Below are 19,927 nucleotides of genomic sequence, written 5' to 3'. Positions count from 1 at the left end.
CTAAACTTCCACGGTATAGTTATTAACATGGGTGCTATGTGTCTTAAGCTACTAGCTCCAGGAGGATTGACGATCGTTTGAGGTAACCAGAGGTCAACCCAAGAATGCTATAGACACTTCACAAAAAGTCTCGAAAAAGCGATGATACCCATCGACTTGCTGGAAAAACTTGATTATCACGTAAAATCAGAACCAACACTCCGAAATCTCAAGAAACCCTAAAGAAATGCAATTCAAACTGGATCAACCGAGTTTTTGCATGATCAGGCTATAATTAGAATGGTGGTTTACAGAAATAAGATATCTAGAATGTTCAAACAGTAGAGTCAGGTCGTGTCTTTAATGTAGGAGAATTAGTCCTTAAAATAACAGATGTAACATGCGGTAATGTCAGGTCTAGTAAGTTGGGCAAAAACTGAAAGGGACCATTTAGAGTCTCGAAGGTTATTCGTCTAGGGTCTTATAAGATGACCAAATTAAATGGTTGAGTCATTCCCCACTCTTGGAATATTTGTAATATGAGAAAATTTTATCATTAACAATTAACAATGTATTTTTTTTATATGTAGTATTATTCAGTGACAAGGAATAATAGAGTTACCTTCTTCAAAAAGATTAAAGAGTATTCATTGAAAGCCACAAGGAGAGTTTCACCAGGCCAAGATCCGGATGTTAATTCCGCTAAATAAGGCATTTTATGCCAAGACCATAAGACAGGTTTCGCTAGATCATAATTCGAATGTTAGTCCCGCTAAACAAGACATTTTGTGCTAAGACTACAAGGCGAGTTTCGCCAGGCCATAATCCGGGTGTTAATTCCACCAACCAATTCATTCTATGCCAGGCTATAAGGTGGGTATCCGCTAGGCCAACGTCCAAGTGTTAATCCCGCTAATTGAGGCATTCTATGCTAAGGCCACAAGGCAGGTTCCGCTAGGCTAAGGTCCGGGTGTTAATCCCGCTAAACAAGGCATTCTATGCCAAGGCCACAAGGCGAGTTCCGCCAGACCATAATCCGGGTGTTAGTCCCGCTAAATAAGGTATTTGATGCCAAGGCCACAAGGCAGGTTCCACTAGGCCACAATCCGGGTGTTAATTCTGTTAACCAAGGCGTTCAATGTCAGGCCACAAGACGGGTATCTGCCAGTCCAAGGTCTAGGTGTTAATCCCGCTAATTGAGGCATTCTATGCCAAAGCCACAAAGCGGGTGCCCTCTAGGCGAGTCTTCGGGTGTTAGTCTCAAAGGCAAGTTTTTTTGCCAAGAAACACAACTAGATAGGTAACTGCCAGGTACATATCCGAGTGTCAGTCTTGATTAATAAAGATTGCAAAAGCATTTCATGCTTAGGCCCAAGACGGACATTCGCCAAGCCATAATTCGGGTCGGTCCCGATTAATAAAATCCTTAAACCGTTATGGTGACTAGGTAATAAGTCCAGTATATTATTTTCAAGTTATTTGTTCCATATCCACGAGGCGGGTATCCGCCAAACGAGTCACAAGACGGGTATTAAGTCCCATTAAAAAACTGAAGTTATTTTATGGGCAGGAATAGTCAAAACGATGTGAGGTCAATCTAAATAAGTCATGTGTCCCAAAATCGTAAAGATAATTGTTATCTTCAAATCTAAATAATTGAAAACCAGCGGGGCCTTTTGATATAGCATAATAATCGCCTAATGCAGGTTATGTGCTGGCACTTGAAGATCGGACTATGTGACATGGGTCTGAGCAGATGATACTTGGTCCCACCGAGAGAAAAGGAGGCCGGAATGCTTTAGGTCTAAGCTTTTCGTCAAAACTCGCCCTCTCAGCTATAGGGTGAGATTTCACGGAAAGTTACCGTTAGATAACGCAATCCAATATATCCTTATTATACTTATAATCGCAGATTTCCCATATCCACTAACCGTTGTTAGTTGGATTTGCAAGAGATATGATAACCAACAGCATTTTCTGACAGTATAAAAGCATATGATTACAGAAATTAAGATACACAATTCTTATATAACTACTGTTAAGTTCAAAATATTACATTATGCACACTATTCTCTTCAATTTACCAATTTGAGTATCGAAATAGCTGTTATAAGTATCAACCATTTCATATTTCTTTTTTTAAAAAGTTAACGAATTGCAACACACTTCAATTTTAATCGCATCAAATATTATAATCAATAAAAAATAATGTATAATTCTATCTATTATTTATCATCCAATAAATTATCTATAAAACCTATAATCTAATCTATTAATGCACTATTTGCTTAGTTAATTTATAATATATGATATTATAATTTATATATTTATTTATATTTATAATTTATAGCAATTTAAATATTAAAATTCAATAAGACTATTATATATATTTGCCATTAAAAGGAAATTTTATTTTATTATGCTATCCTATTATAGGATATGAGTAACATATTTTAATAATGTTTCCTATTTAGCATATATATATATATATATATATATATATATATATATATATATAACTTTTGCTTATTTTTTAATTTTATATATTTAATTTATTTACCCTAAATAAAAGTTGGAGTTATATTAAAGGAATTTTATTCCATTCGATTTCATTGTTCATACAGATTACGATTAATTTTCAATTTAATTATTGAAAATTGATGTATTAAAATAATATTATGTCATATAAAAATTTTAAACAATTGGTTATCTAATTTCAATCTATCTTATTTATTTAATACTCTCCGTTTATTAGCAAATTTTAACTTTGTAATATTAAAATGAATAATATTATACACTCTTACATTTCAATACTAATTTAATTGAGATATTAAAAAAATAAAAAATAACTATTTAATCTCTCAATTTTTTAAAACTTTATTAGTTAATCTATTAATTTAAAAAATTTATTAAAACGTATATAAAATATTAAAAAACTTGCTATTTGTTAATTTTAGGTATGAAGTATTCTATTATTTATTTTTTATAATATAGATAAAATTTATTAATTAGTTTATTAATTTTATAAAAATTAAATTAATTAATCTCTCAAATTGATAATATTTTAAATTTGGTATCTAATGATTAAAATTAATGGGGTAATTAATGAGTAAATTTTCTAATATTTTATGAATATTTAATATATTTTTTAAAATTAAAGTGTTAACTAATAAAAATTTCTATATTATATAAATTAAATAATAATTTTTTTTTAAATTTGATGTTAGAGCATTTCGATGGTTTTTTTTTTTTAAATCAAATGCAAGTTTAATTGATTAAAATAATACTATAAAGAATACATACCTAAAATTAGCATTATTTTAACAATAAAAATAGAAGGAAAAATTACTTTTTAGTATATGAGATTTAACGTAATTAACACTTCTATCCATCTATTTTGGTGACCCAACACTTAAGTCCCTCACTTTATTTTCTGTCCAAATTCGTAGTCCTTCCATCCAAAATAGCCGTTTGGGACACATGAATTGACAAAATTAACACTCACTAAACCCAAACCCAAATGCCTCTTCTTCTTCCTACCCTTTCTGCAACTTCTTCTTCTTCCTACCATTTTTATTCTTTTTCCTACCCTTTTTGCAACTTCTTCTTCTTCCTACCATTTTTCTTCTTTTTCCTACCCTTTTTGCAACTTCTTCTTCTTCCTACTATTTTTCTTCTTCTTCCTACTATTTTTCTTCTTCTTCCTACCCTTTTTGCAACTTCTTCTTCTTCCTACCATTTTTCTTCTTCTTCCTACCCTTTTTGCAACTTCTTCTTCTTCCTACCCTTTTTGCAACTTCTTCTTCTTCCTACCCTTTTTGCAACTTCTTCTTATTCTTCCTACCCTTTTTGCAACTTCTTCTTATTCTTCCTACCCTTTTTGCAACTTCTTCTTCTTCTTCTTCTTTTTCCTACCCTTTATGCAACTTCTTCTTCTTCTTCTGCAACTAGAGAAAACATGAAAGAGAAAAAAAAAAGAAATTTCACATTGAAAGAATAGTATTTTTGAAAAAAATTATCACCTCTCACTTTTGACTCTTTGACCAAACGGTTTAAATGGACGGAATGACTACGAATTTGGACGGAAAAGAAAGTGAGAGACTTAAGTGTTGGGTCGCCAAAATAGAGAGACATAAATGTTAATTACGTTAAATCTCAGGGACTAAGAAGTAATTTTTTCAAAATAAAATTTTATAAAAAAATTATATTACACATCCATTTTTCTTATAGAAACCTTTTATAATAAAAATAAAAATATTCAATTTTTTAAAGAAATTATTTTTTTAGAAAAAAAAAATTCTGAATTTTATTTTTCTTATGAGTATATACACGAAGAGAGAGAAAGAGAACCGAAATCTCGTGGCAAGATATTCCAGAACATATTTTACAAACTCATCTCGGAGGTGGCAAACAAATTTTGTGAATTTTACAACTCTAATATATATAAATTTATTTTTATTATTTATTTTTAATAAAAAAATATTTTCTTTCAAAAAAATATTTAAAATTAAATAATATTTTTTCAAATAAATAGAATTTAAATAAATAAATTTAAAATATTTTATATTAAAAAAGGCGCATGTGGTTCTTACGCTCACTGTTGAAAGTGAAATAAGCTTTGTCTGCTTATGTAAGATGACAGCATGCATTTCTATTTAATCGGGTCTACAGTAATAAAATAATATAATTTCTAGCCAATAACGATGTCCTCCACTGAAAGTGTGGCACATTATGAACCGTAGGATGGATGAAATTAAAATCGAGGGCCATGAGATGATGAAAGGTGTGGGCCAATTTCAAACAGAAGCGTTTTATGAAATGCCACGTCATAAGGTGTTAAAAAAAGAAGAGGGAAAAGAGAACAGAGCACTGCCACGTTGGGACCGCCACCAAATCTAATAAAATCTCCTGCTACAGAATTTTCTACTAATCAATAGCCGTCAATTTCTTTCAAAATTACCAAAATGGCCTCGCCTCGTACTTCCCCCGAGTTACTTTCCATGTATACGTATTTTTTTTTAGAAAAAATTATTCACTATAGAGCAAATTTATTAATTAATTTTTAACTTTTTAAAAATAATTAAAATGTTCTTATAATTAAATATTTTATTATTTAATTTTTATAATTTTAAAAAATTTATTAATTAATCTTTTAAATTTTTTAAAAATTTATTAATTAATCTTTCTCTATTCACGTTATAATTTTTTATATTATTTAAATATAAATATTTAGTTTAACAATTATTTTTATTTTTTACATAAACAAAGTAGAGGAAAAACTGCCCCTTTGATGGGGAAATCGTAGGTTGTAGAAGCTAAAGATACACCCAACAGTGTCCGTATAGGCAATCCAGATCTCGCTGTCCCTTCTCCACTCGCCGCATTTTCCGCGTGGTTTTCCCTCGTTGACATTTTCTCGTTGACTATTTTGTTTAATTTTTTTAATAAAATTATATAAATAATTTTCTCTCGTATTTCTTTTCAAATCAATTTGTTAGTTTGCTTATTTATTGCGTTTTTAATGATTTCTACCAATCATTGTGTTGTAATTATAATTATGAATCGTTATCATTAAAATCTCATGACATGAGATGATGATTTTTTGAATCATTAATTTCTCATTTTAGTTTTTTTATATTTTAAAATTATAAGGAAATTTATTTTAAAAATAAATAAGTAAATTTTGAATTTAAATTTAATTTAGTTTTGAGAAGGAAAAGTGGTGTGGAGAAAGAAGAGGCGAGTGGCGCGTGGTGGGGAACGAGGGATTCAAAAGGAACAGTGCATTGGATTGGCCAAACATAAATAGACAAAATAGTGTTATTTAATGAGCTTATCGTCTCATTAGATTACATAGAAAACAGAGAGATTTCTTCTTCTTTTATCAGTGTGCTTAGGAGTGAAAAATCAAACACTCTCTCCCCCAAAAAATATATATAAAAAAAATCCAAATCCCATTGCAGAACAGAAGCTACCCAAGCCCAAGACAGAGCGAAAGCTAGCAAAGACGCAAGAAATCTTGTTTCTTTGCTTTTATTCTCAGAAGCTTAAAGCCCCATTTCAGGCAGAGGAGAGAAGAGGAATGTTTGCTGCAGAAAACGGACTCAAAGGAGACCCCAGGCTACAAGGCATATCCGAAGCTATTCGGGTGGTGCCTGACTTTCCCAAGCCAGGTTTTGTTTTGTTGAATCCTTTTTGTTAGTGGTCAGTTGTCTATTCTTCTTTGCGGAATTTCGTCGAATATATCTGAGTGTTGTTGTTCCTTGACAGGGATAATGTTTCAAGATATAACAACTTTGTTTCTGGATCACAAGGTGTTTAAAGACACAGTGGATATATTTGTTGATCGCTACAGAGACATGGGCATTTCTGTTGTTGCTGGTATGATTCTGTCTTATTTACATTTGCTGGTAAATTAAGTAAAATTATTATTATTTTATTAATTCTATTCTTTTTATGGTCTTGGATGGACAAATTACAACCTGCTCCTCAGATTTGCTGAAAAGTTACTCGTCTGTTCTTGCATATTCTGTCAATAAAATAACCAAAATAATCTTACTCTCTCCCTTCCCCATCTCTCTATAGTTTATTCCCCTTATTCTCTTTCATCATTCTCTCCCCTTCAATTTTTAAGTGTTTTTATTAACACAGGGCTTATTGTTTTGGAAATATTTAACCTGCGCTAGTATTTCTTTTGGCCTTTTTGTGTCTCATCTACTCTGTTTCTTTTCTTGTAAGCTAAGAGTAGCTAGGCTGATTAGTTCTTTGCATTAAATCTGTATACTTCTCAATGATGGGTTCATTTTGACTAAATTCTAGATTTTATATGTTTGGTTCATTTTATGTATTGAATCTTTTCCTACTCTTTACATTCTGTAGCTTTAACATTCTTTTTGTATAGCAATTGTGACCAAAACTGATCAGCTGGCATATGAATGCTATGCCAGTTTCACAGGGGGTTTTGGAGGTTTCTTAACAATTGCCATGCAAGGATTCTAATGGCATTGCCAGGATTTCATTGTTAACTAAATCTCAATATTTGTGCATAAGAAAATGGGTGTGACAATGAACTGTCATTTTAAATTTCTTACTGTTGTATTCTTTCAGCTTTTTTTTATTGCTTCCTTATTCTGGCAAGTGTTTCTTTCCTCTTCTTGTTCAATATGTAGGAATTGAAGCTAGAGGGTTCATGTTTGGTCCATCAATTGCCTTAGCCATTGGTGCAAAGTTTGTTCCTCTAAGAAAACCCGGAAAGCTGCCAGGTACTTTGATGTTGAATTTAGAGCTGTGATCCACATTTCTACTGATTAAGGATATGGTTGATATTACTACTGAAACTGCTGTCAAGAAAAAAAAACTTGAATAATTTAAAATTAAATTTTGTCATGAAAACACTAAAATAATGAAACAGTTTATTCCAAACTGCATTTTTTGATAGCAACTAAGATACTATTTTCTTTAAGAGCAGTTTTGGCTATCAAAACTCGATGTCAAACAGGCACTAACGGGGTAATAAACTATACGGATTTTTGGTGACTTGGTTTTGAAATTGGAGTGCTAATGGGAACCAAGATTCTTTAATTAGCATTGGTTGGCAAAATTCTCTATACTCTTTCATCATTTATCCTCATAAGCTCATAATTATTTTAGTTTTGGCTTTAGAATCTCTTATACCTGAGTTTGCAAAGTGTTTGGGAGCCAGGTTCAGTAATATCAGAAGGGTACGTGCTGGAATATGGAACTGACTGTCTAGAAATGCATGTTGATGCTGTTCAGCCTGAGGAACGTGCATTGGTAATTGATGATTTGATAGCTACAGGAGGGACCCTTTCAGCTGCAATAAGACTTCTGGGTAAACTTGGCCTTGACCATCTCACCTTTATTCACTGTCTAAAGACTATTTGGCTTATTCTCACATATTATGTGTCATAATGATGTCTTCTTAGAACGTATGGGGGCTGAAGTTGTCGAATGTGCATGTGTTATTGGCTTGCCAGAGGTCAAGGTAATGACATTTGTAGTACCATTATCATGCCTGTTTTATTATCTCCTTGTACTTTTCTTTTTAACTCAGGTGGGTGATGGGAGACTTGACCTGATGCTTCATTCCTTCATTTGAGTCCCCTGAACCAAATGAAGTCATTATTAAAAAGACATATTGACAGATGGATTTTAATTCATTGGTATTAGAATCATTTTTCAAGATTTTGAAATTTCGAATTCAAATTTCTGCTGTAGTTATTTGTAAAAGATAAAAAGATATATTTTTCTACGTAGGCTGGTAATATGATGATGATAAATCTTGTTTATTTCCTCTGTAAACTTAATGTTTGACCTTACTGATGATATCAGGGGCAGCGCAGGCTCAATGGAAAGCCACTTTATATCCTTGTGGAGCCACGAGATATAGATGGATATCAAGGTATAATGGCTTCTCCCATGCTTTTGTTTCATGATAAATATGGCTTGAAGTTAGAGTACATGCATAGAAGCGGATCTTCTTTTATTTTCAAATCAATGTGGCCGATTTATTATGACATGTACACGAGGCCTCAACGAATCTTTTTAGGCTCTGAATTAATACTAAAATAATTTTTAGGCTATCTAGTATATCTCTATCTTAATTTAAAGGTTCGGGTTATAGTCAAAGTACAATGAATCAAAAAAGTATTTGCCTCTTGAAGCATGATTTTAACAATCTAATTTCATTTGGTTGCAGAAATGTGAGAATGAATATGCTTGTGCTGATTTGCAGAAAGAGATGATGCTCGAGCAATAGGGTCAAATGATAATGTTAATATGCCATCTATGATGTGTTGTCCTATCTTTCCAATATGAAATTTCTCAGGAATTGGGCGTTTGTGCTCATTATGCTATGTAGAACAACCTAAATATTTCATTTCTTAAGTTTTGTTTTTCTTTTAAAAAAAAAAAAAAATCTCATGCAACTTCTAAATTGTCTTCAACATTAACCAATAATCTTGGAAGCATTTACTATACAAAAGGTCTGTTCTGCATTTATTGTAAAAATAGTATTTAATATTTTGGCCCAATCACGAGTATTAGTGATTGAAATTATAAGAAGTTATCTTTATAAGATATAACTAATCACTATCAAAACAGCTAACTATTGAAACAACAAATATTCCTGAATAGAGTTGACTAACCAGTAACCACTATCAAAACAGTTACCTATTAAAACAACTGATATTCGTAAATAGAGCTTATTAATCACTATTAAAACAGCTAACTATTAAAACAACTAAGGTTCCTGAATAGAGCTGAAGATCGAATTCCTGAATTTTCCAATTATATCAGTTTAAGTTGCCATACAGGCAGAATCTAGATCCAAAAGGGCCTTTTTATTGTTTGGGACCAAATAGTTTGCTATTCCTTGTATTTTAGAAAAAATTATATAGTATTGCACTATCATTTATGCATATTATAGTTAATGAATTTTTTTTTAAAAAAAAGGGTTTGGTAATCATTTTTCTTTAGGGTTCACTTTTTTATTTTTACGTTACATTTGATTTACATGTCCAAAATTTATTGTATTGCTATTCAATATGAACGTGTAATTAATATTATACTGTAAAATCTCTCGTATTCAAGGGGATTAATATCTCGGAAATCTTCCATCTTCATGTCCAAGTTTGCCACCCAACGTATTAGGACATTTTACTCTTCAAATGGTGAATAACCCAGGCTCTAAACTATGCTTCCAATTTCTATGTACTTCTCAACTCTGGAACGATAATCATGTGGGCCTGTATCTTATATAAACACACAAGTCATCCAATAATCCCATGGGTAACCCCAAAACTTGGCATAACCTAGTATAAAATGCTCATTATTCATATGCCTCTTGGAATTTGTTCTCTATTTTCATCAACCATGAGAATACAACACGAAAAGGGTGAAAAAGAAAAGACATTTTCTTGGTCACGACTGTGTATGTGGAACCACAAAATTACACGAGTTTACACCTGGTTAGGTGAGATCAACCATTCAAAGCAGGTGATGATCTTACTGTAAAAATGTAACATTTTCTTTTTAATAAAAAAAGGGAAAAGTTACAATATTTAGATGTCACTCACCTTTCTACATGATCGATTTTTGTTGGAGGCTCATCACTATTCCTGGATGTATGAAGTACATTACGGATGACAGAATTCACCTGTTTCCTTAGATTAGCATTATCAGTAAATATATTTGCCAGCATCTTTCTCAACTCTGGATCTGTCGCCCCCACATCATCATCCGCAGAGGCAGCGATTTTACCATCTTCAAATAAAGCTTGTGCCTAATAACATATACGACTCATGATTATGAGGATCAAGCAATGGTTTAGGCAAGGAAAGGAGAGGAAAGGAAACAAACTTAAGTTTACATGTTCTTATTTAAAGGGCATTCCCCAAACAAGAAAAATATAACATCAATATTTCCTGATGAAAGATATCATATGAATTGTTGCATGATGCGACAATGAGCAAAAACTTTTTGCTGACGAACAAGGGCAAAACATCCATGCTCCCTTCATCAATCAGGCAAGAGGCAAAATATTTATAAATATACATGTATATATAAAAACCTTCACACCAGACGATAATGTTTAATGATGGTATTGGAATTTATAAGATTCTAATTGCACCAACTTAGCGAGAGTGTAATGGAAAGTCAATCTGCATACATTCCCATTTAGGGAGATTTTATATATTCTCATTTAATTGGATAATCATTTAATTTATAGTATCATTCTATATACGAGTTTTCCATCATAAACACATAAGCTTATGTATTATGAAGTATAAAATTTCATAGTATAAAATACTATTAAATAAAGATTTAGCCCTTTAAGGTTTTGTGTTTGAGAACGTAGGCTCTCGTAGGCAAACCATGTAAATCTTTTCATGTTATTTTCTTTATCTTCTGTTATTCTAACTAGGCTCTCGTAGCCAAACCATATAAATCTTTTCATGTTATTTTCTTTATCTTCTGTTATTCTAACTTTACAATGACACCAGAGTTTTCAGTCTATTAAGGCTTTAGTACCATTCATTTTTACTATTTAAGAATATTGTTCCACATTACTGTGCACATATATTATTTACGGCCTAAATTTCTATGTTTGATAGGCGTATGGTGAGTTGCTCTGTGCTAGTGTTCACTCATCAAAATTGCCTTTGGAAAGAAAAGCGCAATCCTGTAGGTTACTTTGTGTTGATATTTCCTCATCGGTGGTGCCTTTGGAGGGGAAAGTGTAATCCTACAGGGTTTTTTTTGCTTTATGTTGCTTCGCATGCGTGCTTTTGTATAGGTTTTTTGGAATTTACTTTGAGAATTGCTGCTTGTGTTTTCTTGTGCTATTCGTGAGCGGTTGCAAGGGAGCAATTAGTTTAAATAAGAATCTCATCAAGGGGAGAGTTGGAATTTGTGACATTCTGCGCTCCAATTTAAATGAGAAGGTAATGGAAAGTCAATATATATTTTATATATCTAAAGTTAGAATATCTCTTAATTTATGTTATCATGCCATATATGACTTGAGTCCTCTATTATATGGGATTTAAAATACAATTAAATAAAATAAGCTCTTTGAGGTTTTATGTCGTCGATCTAAGCTCTGGTAGCCAAATCACATAAACCTTTTCATGTTATTTTCTTTATCTTTTATTCTTCAAACTTTAACAGATGACAAGCAAAGTGGAAAAACAAAAAGTACCTCTGCAAGTAGAAGGCCAATTTGGTCATCAGATGTAGATAACAAATCTAAAGCATCTGCAACTGAGGATTCCATAAAAAAATTATCATCCTCCTCACTAGGCAAATAAAGGTTGCACTCTTTAATCTTGTTGCAAAGAGTCCAGCAATAACGTAGCAGCATGTTTTGAGCGTTTTTCTCATGCATACTCATCTCTCTTTCCACTTGAAGAAGTTTCTGAAAAATAGACCATATCATAGAATCTATCAGAAGATCAATACTTCCCTTAATTGTAACCCACTCAATGATGTAGGAAGTTTAAAGATCAAAAAAATTTTGTAAAATGATTTGAATAAAGAGAAAAAAAAATATAGAGCTGTAACTGATAGCAGTAAACACTATGTTACTATACTGACAGTATATATAATTCCTCTAAATTAGGGGATAAACTTTATGCAAAAAGAGCTACATAATAAATGAACCTAAAATACACTACATGATTAAAAATGCCATAAGCTACCTCGACTTCAGATTTCTCCTTCAGTGATTGACCGAATTTCTCCTTCAGTTCTGCCTGAGAACGTTTTAGGCATTTGAACTCTTTAGCCAAAAATTTAATATCTGCTTTTGATTTTGCTTCTAGCTCCTCGTACTGTTTTGATAAATTCTCAAGCTCCTTTCTAGTTGCATCTAACTCCTGCAACACTGCGTCTTTCTCCTGATAAGGGGATCCCACTTTTAATTCTGCACTTGAATTTTCATCCTGTAATAATTACAGGTCACAATTCAATAATTTGCAATTGAAAGAACCAATTTCCCAACAAATGGATATCACTTGTAGAATGTTGAAAAGAAAACTACTGAAATAAAAAGATTTAAAAAAGGAAAAAACTTAAAGTGAAAATAATGCTGACACAACCTTTTTAGACTTCAATTTCAGTTCCATTTCTAATGATTTCCTCTTCATTTCCTCCATATCCCACTGCATTTGTGTAAGCCTTTCTCTCTCAATTAAAATAGCCTGCTGCAGATTTTCTTTATTTTTTTGTTTGGTAGTTTCAAGTTCTGCCTCCAAATCCTTGACCTGAAGAGAAAAAATTGGTAAGGCCCTTTGAACAATATCCACAAGTCAATATTTATGTAAATAGCCTTTGCAGGGTATTGAAAGATTAGAAGGATGTGATCAAATTTGGACATTAAAATGTTCAATATGATCTTGCATACATGTCAAAACCACGAAAATTGTTAAGCATCATTTAAGCAAGCAAGAAGTAGGGAGGGAAAAAAAAGGCCCAATATTAAAACGTGACCTGAACACTGCCATGTGGAAGCATAGTCAGTTTTAAATTGACATACCTTTGTTGTAAGATAATCTTTTACAGCTATTTCTTGATTTAATCTCGCTACAAGGTCCTCCATGTCTGTTTTTGCTGTGGCTAACCTCCGCTGCATGGCGGTTAGAACCCTGTTCATTTTATGACGCTGATCGAACGGAAGGACTATCTGTGCATCACCTGTAAGTTGCAACTCTGCACTGCCAAGAATTCCTGCCACATTAAGAACCTCAGCACCCCCAGGAAGGTCAAACGATCCGTCACCAGGTGAATTTAGTATGCCAGAGTTCGATATTTCACTGGCTCTAAGAGAACTTCCATCACTTCCAACACTCTCACTAGATAACCTCCGAATATGATCAAAACCCTTGCCAGGCTCTGGCTCAGAGAAAATTTCCATCCCATTGCCAGCAAGAAATGAGGCTTTAGAAGCATTTCCATTATATCTATCCTTCCCTATGATACTATTCACATGTCTGTCATGCGGTTTGTGCCTTGGATAACCTTCAAGCTGCTCCAGAATAGTCTGTCCCATGAAAAGCCCCTCATCAATGTTAGACACGCCATACTTCACAAGCTTTTCTATTGGATTTGTCAAATCTTCATCCAATATTAGATCCTCGGTTCCAATTTCAAAATGTCCATCCCTTCCTAACCTTGGTGTTCCAAGCTCTGATGTCTCATAAGCAGTATCACTACCATAATCTGATGTAACTGAAGAACTACCAACAACCACAGAAGAAGATGAAGGTGGAGGTATCTGAAGTGAAGGTGTGGTATCAACAGCAGGACTTGTCTCTGATGAAGGCTGATTTAGATCCTGGAATGCTGAAGATGTGGAAATATAAGATGAAAATTTTTAGAAAAGAAAATTAATTTGAGAGATCCAAAAGGAGGCAAATATGTAGTCACTTTTTTCCTTCAAAAAAAGGGACATTCAAGCAGACATCTATTTTCACTTAATTGTAAAACAAGAGCCAAAGATGTTTCAAGGTGAACTTGATCCAATTCAATAACACATACAAGACCTCGCAGCAGCTTCTAGTTCAAGAAAAGATGCGACTGCCACGCTTCGTGATAAATCAATGTCAGATAGCAGCTTTGTCATCCACTCCTCCAAAGAGCACCTTCTCTGCAACAAAACTATGACTTTTAAGAATATTAGTCACTCCTATAAGAATGAAAATAAAATGTATTTCTAGCCAATTTCCAAATTAATTAAATAAAATCAATTTACACATATGCAGATAATTCTCATTAATTTCCCAAATGTTCCATCTTATCATATTAGAAGTCCAGCAAGGACCGACTTTAAACTAAGCGCTGAATGTGGAAGTTAGCCTATGGAAAATGAGGAGCTATTACCTAAAACTATAAATGACATAAAAGAGAGGTGACAATCCAATAGAATACCTATAGCAAGTCCCAACAATTTCTTTCTTTAAAAAAAAAAAAAATACTGTGATGCAGAAGTCACTTGCAAGTCTACCAGACAGAACCCTAAAACCCTAAACCCTACGCAAGTACAAAGTCCATTCCTACCTCTTCCAAAAGAGCCCTGCTTTTCATTCGTAGTAGTCCCTTGGGTGGAGCTGGTGGAAGATTTTTCTTAGGAAATGATTTTTTAAGCTGCAGAGAAACCAATTGATATTATTAACTAATTCAAGTGTGCCTCTGAATTCCATAGAGTAAACTTGCTAACAAACAGAAAAGTATAGGACTTACATCAGCAAATAACTTCAGAAAATCATTAAATCTTCTCAACACTCCGCGTGTTGTTGTAATCCCTTCTGGTGATTGCACACCAACCTGAACCCTGTAAAACTGTCCCTTAAGAATGTTAAAATTGAAGATGTTTAACACTGGTGACGCATATGCACGCAAACAGACATGGATGTACATGGAATAGGAAAACTGACTTGCAACATGACAAGAATCTTGATTAGTTTTGTCAGTACATGGGATTGCAAAGCTAGCAACATTTACCCTCTCTTTGGCAGGAGATGGAGTAAAATGAAGTTTTTTAAGGTAAATTTTTTAAAAAGTAAGGTTTTTCATGATTTTTAAACCTTCATTTAATTAATTAATTATCATTACTAGTATTTGCTTAGGATTAATGGTAAGTTTTTTCAAGGCATTTAGAGGTTTTTAAGAGAAAATCTCATGCTCTCCCAAACACAACTTGAAGGTTAAAAAGCTCCCATTGCCTTAAAAAGCCTCCTCCCGGACAAAGGATTATATGACACTGAAAACAAAAGAAAGCTACAAGACAGTAAACTTCTAATGCACCAACAGTTAAAACTTGAGATTCCAATTTAAATCCCAAGTTAAAGACCCACAAGGGTGCAAAATTTATAAGGGAAAAGATATCCCCATTGTGTAGTCAAACCAATGGACAAAGAGATATAGTAAAAAAAGTTAAGAATTGTATAGCTATACAGTTAATGAGTTGCTGTTGAATTCACAAATCCAACCAGAAGAATTTGTTAAACCAAGTTAAAAAAAGAAACTTTCTTCAAGTTATTATTTTCTGCCGGAAAGAATTGTAAATACAGAAACCAGAAGTACTAAGCCTCTTTCACATAATTGCATATTTCAGATCATATAATAAGTTCTATAAAAGGGAAGTTAGTTAGTGGTTAATGAATGAAGACTATTTGTGCAAACTTAGAGGTGCTTTTTACCAAGGAAAAAAAACCATTGTAAAGCAATAAATGGTTATATGCAGTGATTTATATCTTGCAAATGAATCCAATATTTTGTCAAGTCAAATTTGTAGAGATGGTATGATAACAACATCTAACCCTTGGCATAGATAAACACTGGAGAGTCATGCAATTTGAGTACCACTACAGGATCTGAATCTCTTGATTTTGGCAGAACAGCCCAAGAAGGTATGGTGACACAATAACTCCATCCCGATCTAGGATCATGTGGCCAAATGGTATCCCGCCCACTCTGCACAAGAAAATTTCTCCATCCTTTTATATCTTGGAATTTTCTTTTACAGGAGATACAAAATTACGTATGCTATGAGGTCAATATTGCAATTGCAATTACAAATTAGCAATGGCACAAACATGCAGAAATCCTTGGAAAAAGAACTTGGAGAGAAGCTTGTGTTGCAAAAGATAAATCAATGACGGCAGATGAGATGTAAGTTTTTGTTAACCTATACAAACTTTTACACCATATATTCACACTTAAGCCTTTGTTTGGATAAATTTTGAGGGAGGAAGGAAAATAAAGTGTGAAAAATAAGGAAGTAAAATAGTAGTAGTGACAATGTTACTTTCCTCCCATTGTCTGGATGTTAGGGAGCAAATTTAGAGGGAAAAGTAACTTTTGAATAGTAAAATAACTATTTTACCCTTTATAGTTGTGATAAAAATAAATCATTAAAGGGATAAAAAAGTAATTACATTCATTTTCCACCCACTTTCTCTTCAAATTGGAGAGAAAGTGAATAGTAATTTTAATTTATTATTTTCCATCTTTGTTTTCCTTCCTCCCCTATTTTCCTTTAATCCAAACAAAATAAGAGGGAAAACATTTTTATTTTCCTTCCAAATTTTCCTTCCCCACTTATTTTCCTCCCATCCAAACATAGCATAAAGACTTTCTAACCAATGCTACAGAGAGTTTTGACTCAGCACACAGCACTGAGATACAAAGAAGAGTCAAATCTGAGAGTGAAGTTAAACCAGTAGAGTGACCTTCTATTATCACAACTTTCAGAACCAATGCTACAGATATGACGGAAAACTACAATGCAAGTTCTGCCTCACATCTGGCAGTATCTCGCACTGAAATAATCTACACACACAAAGTTGAGGCCAATATCACAAATAAAAAATTTCTTTTGGATCACTAACCTGTTATGGCAGAATATATCTGATTTTCGCATCTAAGACAACAGGAAGAAATCTAAAGACAAAACTGAACTTCATGACTTGTTAAAATAAGCTTTTGCTAAATATAATGCAACATCTTAGAGTTGAAGCTTGTGTTACATACTATTGCACAATATGCTCTCAATCTGATACACAATGCAGCGAGTTGCATATACAACGAGTTCATCCAAAGAAAATTAACCTTTCAAGATGTTAAGAGAGAATGGCAATTTCCGCAAAATATTGGGCAAAAAAATAGCCAATAATTGAAATTACATCTGCCTTCAAACATGATTTCTGGTTACTTATCCTAGTTCTCGAAAAGCCCAAAACCTCTGATCCTATAAATACAATGAATTCACCATTGACGGTACCGATCAAGCAATTAGCCTGCATTTGGTTAGTTGTGAAGTCCAGAGAGAGCTTAATATTTTAAAACAAAGAACCGAATTCAAATGAAAGCAAGATAAAATCCGGGTGAGCTAAGAATTAGAAATGAAATTACAAATCAAACGAGAGGCCATTTAAGTTCAAAATCAAGGAGGACGAATCAGATCGAAATTTACCCATTTTCGAGGTGGAGGACTCCAATCCATCCCCAAAGGCAGCGGAGAAGTCCCATCATGTCTATGCTTGGGTGGACTCCGTCTCTGCATCATCTTCTAATCCTCCCTCAATTGTTCTCGCTCTCTAAAAATTGAGAGTGATCATACGATCATACGATCACTCTCAGCTCTCTCTATCTATGAATTAACAATGATCTCTCCGAAACCGTCTCCAATTCTCGCGTCAGAAACTAAATTCAAGAATCTGATTGAAAAGAAGTGACTCGTAAGGAAGCAAATACCACCGGAGAAAGAGAAAGAGCGAGAGAGAGTTAATTGCGTCACCTCACCTGCCGCTTGGATTCTGCGTTTTCTTACTCCGGTTGGAGAGAGAAATGAGATTGAAGGTCGTAACTCGTAAGCGTGGATGTTAGCACACAAAATCAAATCTCAAATCGGCTTTTACCAAACCGTCTTTTTCTTTTTTTCTTTTTTGCATCGACCTTCACGACAAGGACAATGAAAAGCCTAATTCGGCCCTTTGCCTTTGATTATTGTTAGTCAAAAGCCCCAGCCCATGTATATACAAGCCGATTCATGGATCAAAATCATGGTTTTAAAACTCGGCCCGGTTTATGAATGCTATTGATAAGTCTAAAGTTTATTTATAATATAATTTGTAATTTTTGAAACAGTATATAATTAATAACCCTTTATATAATCATATTAGCATATTAAATTTTTTTATAGTGTTAAAAATAAAAATATTATTAATATATTAAAATGGAAAACATAAAAATAGATTTGTTTTTGTAATGCAATTCTAACAATATGAAAATTGAAAGATTTAATTTTCAAAAAAACAATAAGAAAAATTAAAAAACAACGTTATTAATAAGTCAAAATAATCGCATTATACACATTTTCAATGGAAAAAAAAACTTTTGCTATAATTAATTCTATTTTAATTGGGAAATTATGTAATATATCTTATAATTTTATTTCATCTTTCCACTTTTAATTTTTTTAAAATATTATATTATATTTAATCTATAAATTTGTTATTATAACACTATTTAATTTTATATTATTTTTAATATAATTCATCATTAATTATTTATTTTTTAAAATGAGAATCAAACCATCTCTTATTATTTACATCAAACCATATTATTAACAATGCTTTTATTATTTTAAGAAAATTAATATTTTTATTTTATATTAAAAATTAATATAATTAAAATTTTAATAGTAAAAAATATTATCTTTTAACTAAAATAACTAGTATTTATTAATTTATATTAACAAATAAACTAAAATCCTCTTTGAGAGATAGTTGTTTCTAATTAAAATCTATACATTAAATCTTATTATTACAACAATTTAAATGCAATTAGTTAAAAAATATATTCAATTAAATAATAAAATTAAATCTTAATAATTAAGTAATATATTTTTCAATATACAATAAATAATGATAAATAATAATTTTTAATAAAAAAATTTATAATTTAATCTCCGTGTATTACCATTATTAATAAATCAATTCTTATATTTTCAGAAATCTATTAAAACGTTTTTATTTTTTTTCTCTGTCAACAAAATAGTAATTCCGTCCGTTTTTCCGCTAAAAATAAATAAAAGTAGATAAAGGATGATTGAGAAAATTTTTAAAATCTAATTTTTTCCCTCAAATAAAATTATTTATTTAGTTCTTGGATATTGCTACTATTAACAAGTTAGTTCTTATATTTTCATAAATTTATTAAAACGTTTTTATCTTTTCTCATATCTATTAAAATGTCCTTATCTTTTCTTATATCTATTAAAATGTTATTATCATTTTTTTTCCATCAATAAAATAGGGTAACTATTTTGTTGACGAAAAAAAAAGATAATGACATTTTAATAAATTTCTAAAAATATAGAGACTGATTTATTAATAATGATAATATCCAAATATTAAATTATAAATTTTCTTTTTAATAAAAAGTAAAATCAACTGTGAATTTTAAATAAATAAATACCATAAATTAAAATGTAATTTATCTTTTGTCATCCCTTTATAATCTCATTAAATCCAATAATTTAAATTTATATCTCCTAATCACGAATAAGATTTATTTTATTTAGGATTTTATTTATTAATAATTTAATTTATTTATTTTAAATATATATTACAATTTTATATTACACAAAAAAATAATATTTTTTAATTATTAATCACTAATTAAAAGAGACTAACGCTATCAGTATTTAGAAGATAAATTAAGAGTTTTTAAAGATTTCTTTTAAAGGAAACCTCACATTTTTATTCCATATCAAAATTTTTAATATTTTATTTTATTAGATCTCCCTTCATTAATGTTGAACGAATTTAAAATTTATAAACACTTTTTATGAGATTTTAAAAATATAAAAATGGACTCATTTATAACAAAATTACTAATTCCCTTTATAAATAACCCTTAGGAT

The 19,927-nt window shown here is 31.7% G+C and overlaps 2 protein-coding genes across 9 annotated transcripts; one reads left to right on the top strand and one right to left on the bottom strand.

Moving 5' to 3' along the window:
* Window positions 1–5,823: 5,823 nt before the first annotated feature.
* LOC110611218 (adenine phosphoribosyltransferase 5) lies at window positions 5,824–8,945 on the top strand. 2 transcript variants are annotated; one of them, XM_021751405.2, is made up of 7 exons: window positions 5,824–6,152; window positions 6,250–6,360; window positions 7,149–7,241; window positions 7,682–7,831; window positions 7,926–7,984; window positions 8,332–8,401; window positions 8,699–8,945. In XM_021751405.2, the coding sequence occupies exons 1-7, from the start codon at window positions 6,062–6,064 to the stop codon at window positions 8,704–8,706; spliced, it is 582 nt and encodes a 193-aa protein (XP_021607097.1). In that variant the 5' UTR covers window positions 5,824–6,061; the 3' UTR covers window positions 8,707–8,945. The 2 variants fall into 2 exon arrangements, with proteins under 2 accessions (XP_021607097.1, XP_043810661.1); XM_043954726.1 differs by lacking the exons at window positions 7,926–7,984; window positions 8,332–8,401; window positions 8,699–8,945 and having other exon boundaries at window positions 7,668–7,803.
* On the bottom strand, window positions 7,831–17,954 carry LOC110611217 (PX domain-containing protein EREL1). 7 transcript variants are annotated; one of them, XM_021751395.2, is made up of 12 exons: window positions 17,803–17,954; window positions 17,474–17,717; window positions 15,862–15,972; window positions 14,740–14,838; window positions 14,557–14,643; window positions 14,038–14,146; window positions 13,037–13,842; window positions 12,600–12,764; window positions 12,201–12,443; window positions 11,702–11,917; window positions 10,077–10,282; window positions 7,831–8,103 (listed from the first exon to the last, which is right to left on the bottom strand). In XM_021751395.2, exons 2-12 carry the CDS (start codon window positions 17,564–17,566, stop codon window positions 8,091–8,093), a joined length of 2,148 nt encoding a protein of 715 aa, XP_021607087.2. In that variant the 5' UTR covers window positions 17,567–17,717; window positions 17,803–17,954; the 3' UTR covers window positions 7,831–8,090. The 7 variants fall into 7 exon arrangements, with proteins under 7 accessions (XP_021607087.2, XP_021607089.2, XP_021607090.2 ...); XM_021751397.2 differs by having other exon boundaries at window positions 17,798–17,945; XM_021751398.2 differs by having other exon boundaries at window positions 17,474–17,847.
* Between the last annotated feature and the right edge of the window lie 1,973 nt (window positions 17,955–19,927).

The sequence above is a fragment of the Manihot esculenta genome, chromosome 3 (genome assembly GCF_001659605.2).
Source record: "Manihot esculenta cultivar AM560-2 chromosome 3, M.esculenta_v8, whole genome shotgun sequence".
In the NCBI taxonomy this organism is placed as follows: Eukaryota; Viridiplantae; Streptophyta; class Magnoliopsida; order Malpighiales; family Euphorbiaceae; genus Manihot; species Manihot esculenta.
This window is presented reverse-complemented; position numbering and strand designations above follow the sequence as displayed.

Coding starts and splice junctions, on each gene's coding strand:
- LOC110611218 (XM_021751405.2), top strand. CDS start 6,062: ATGTTTGCTGCAGAAAACGGACTCAAAGGAGACCCCAGGCTACAAGGC. Junction 7,242..7,681: donor AAAACCCGGAAAGCTGCCAG/GTACTTTGATGT, acceptor TTTGGGAGCCAG/GTTCAGTAATATCAGAAGGG. Junction 7,832..7,925: donor AGCTGCAATAAGACTTCTGG/GTAAACTTGGCC, acceptor ATGTCTTCTTAG/AACGTATGGGGGCTGAAGTT.
- LOC110611217 (XM_021751395.2), bottom strand. CDS start 17,566: ATGATGCAGAGACGGAGTCCACCCAAGCATAGACATGATGGGACTTCT. Junction 14,147..14,556: donor GCAGGGCTCTTTTGGAAGAG/GTAGGAATGGAC, acceptor GTTTTGTTGCAG/AGAAGGTGCTCTTTGGAGGA. Junction 12,444..12,599: donor TGAAATTGAAGTCTAAAAAG/GTTGTGTCAGCA, acceptor TAATTATTACAG/GATGAAAATTCAAGTGCAGA.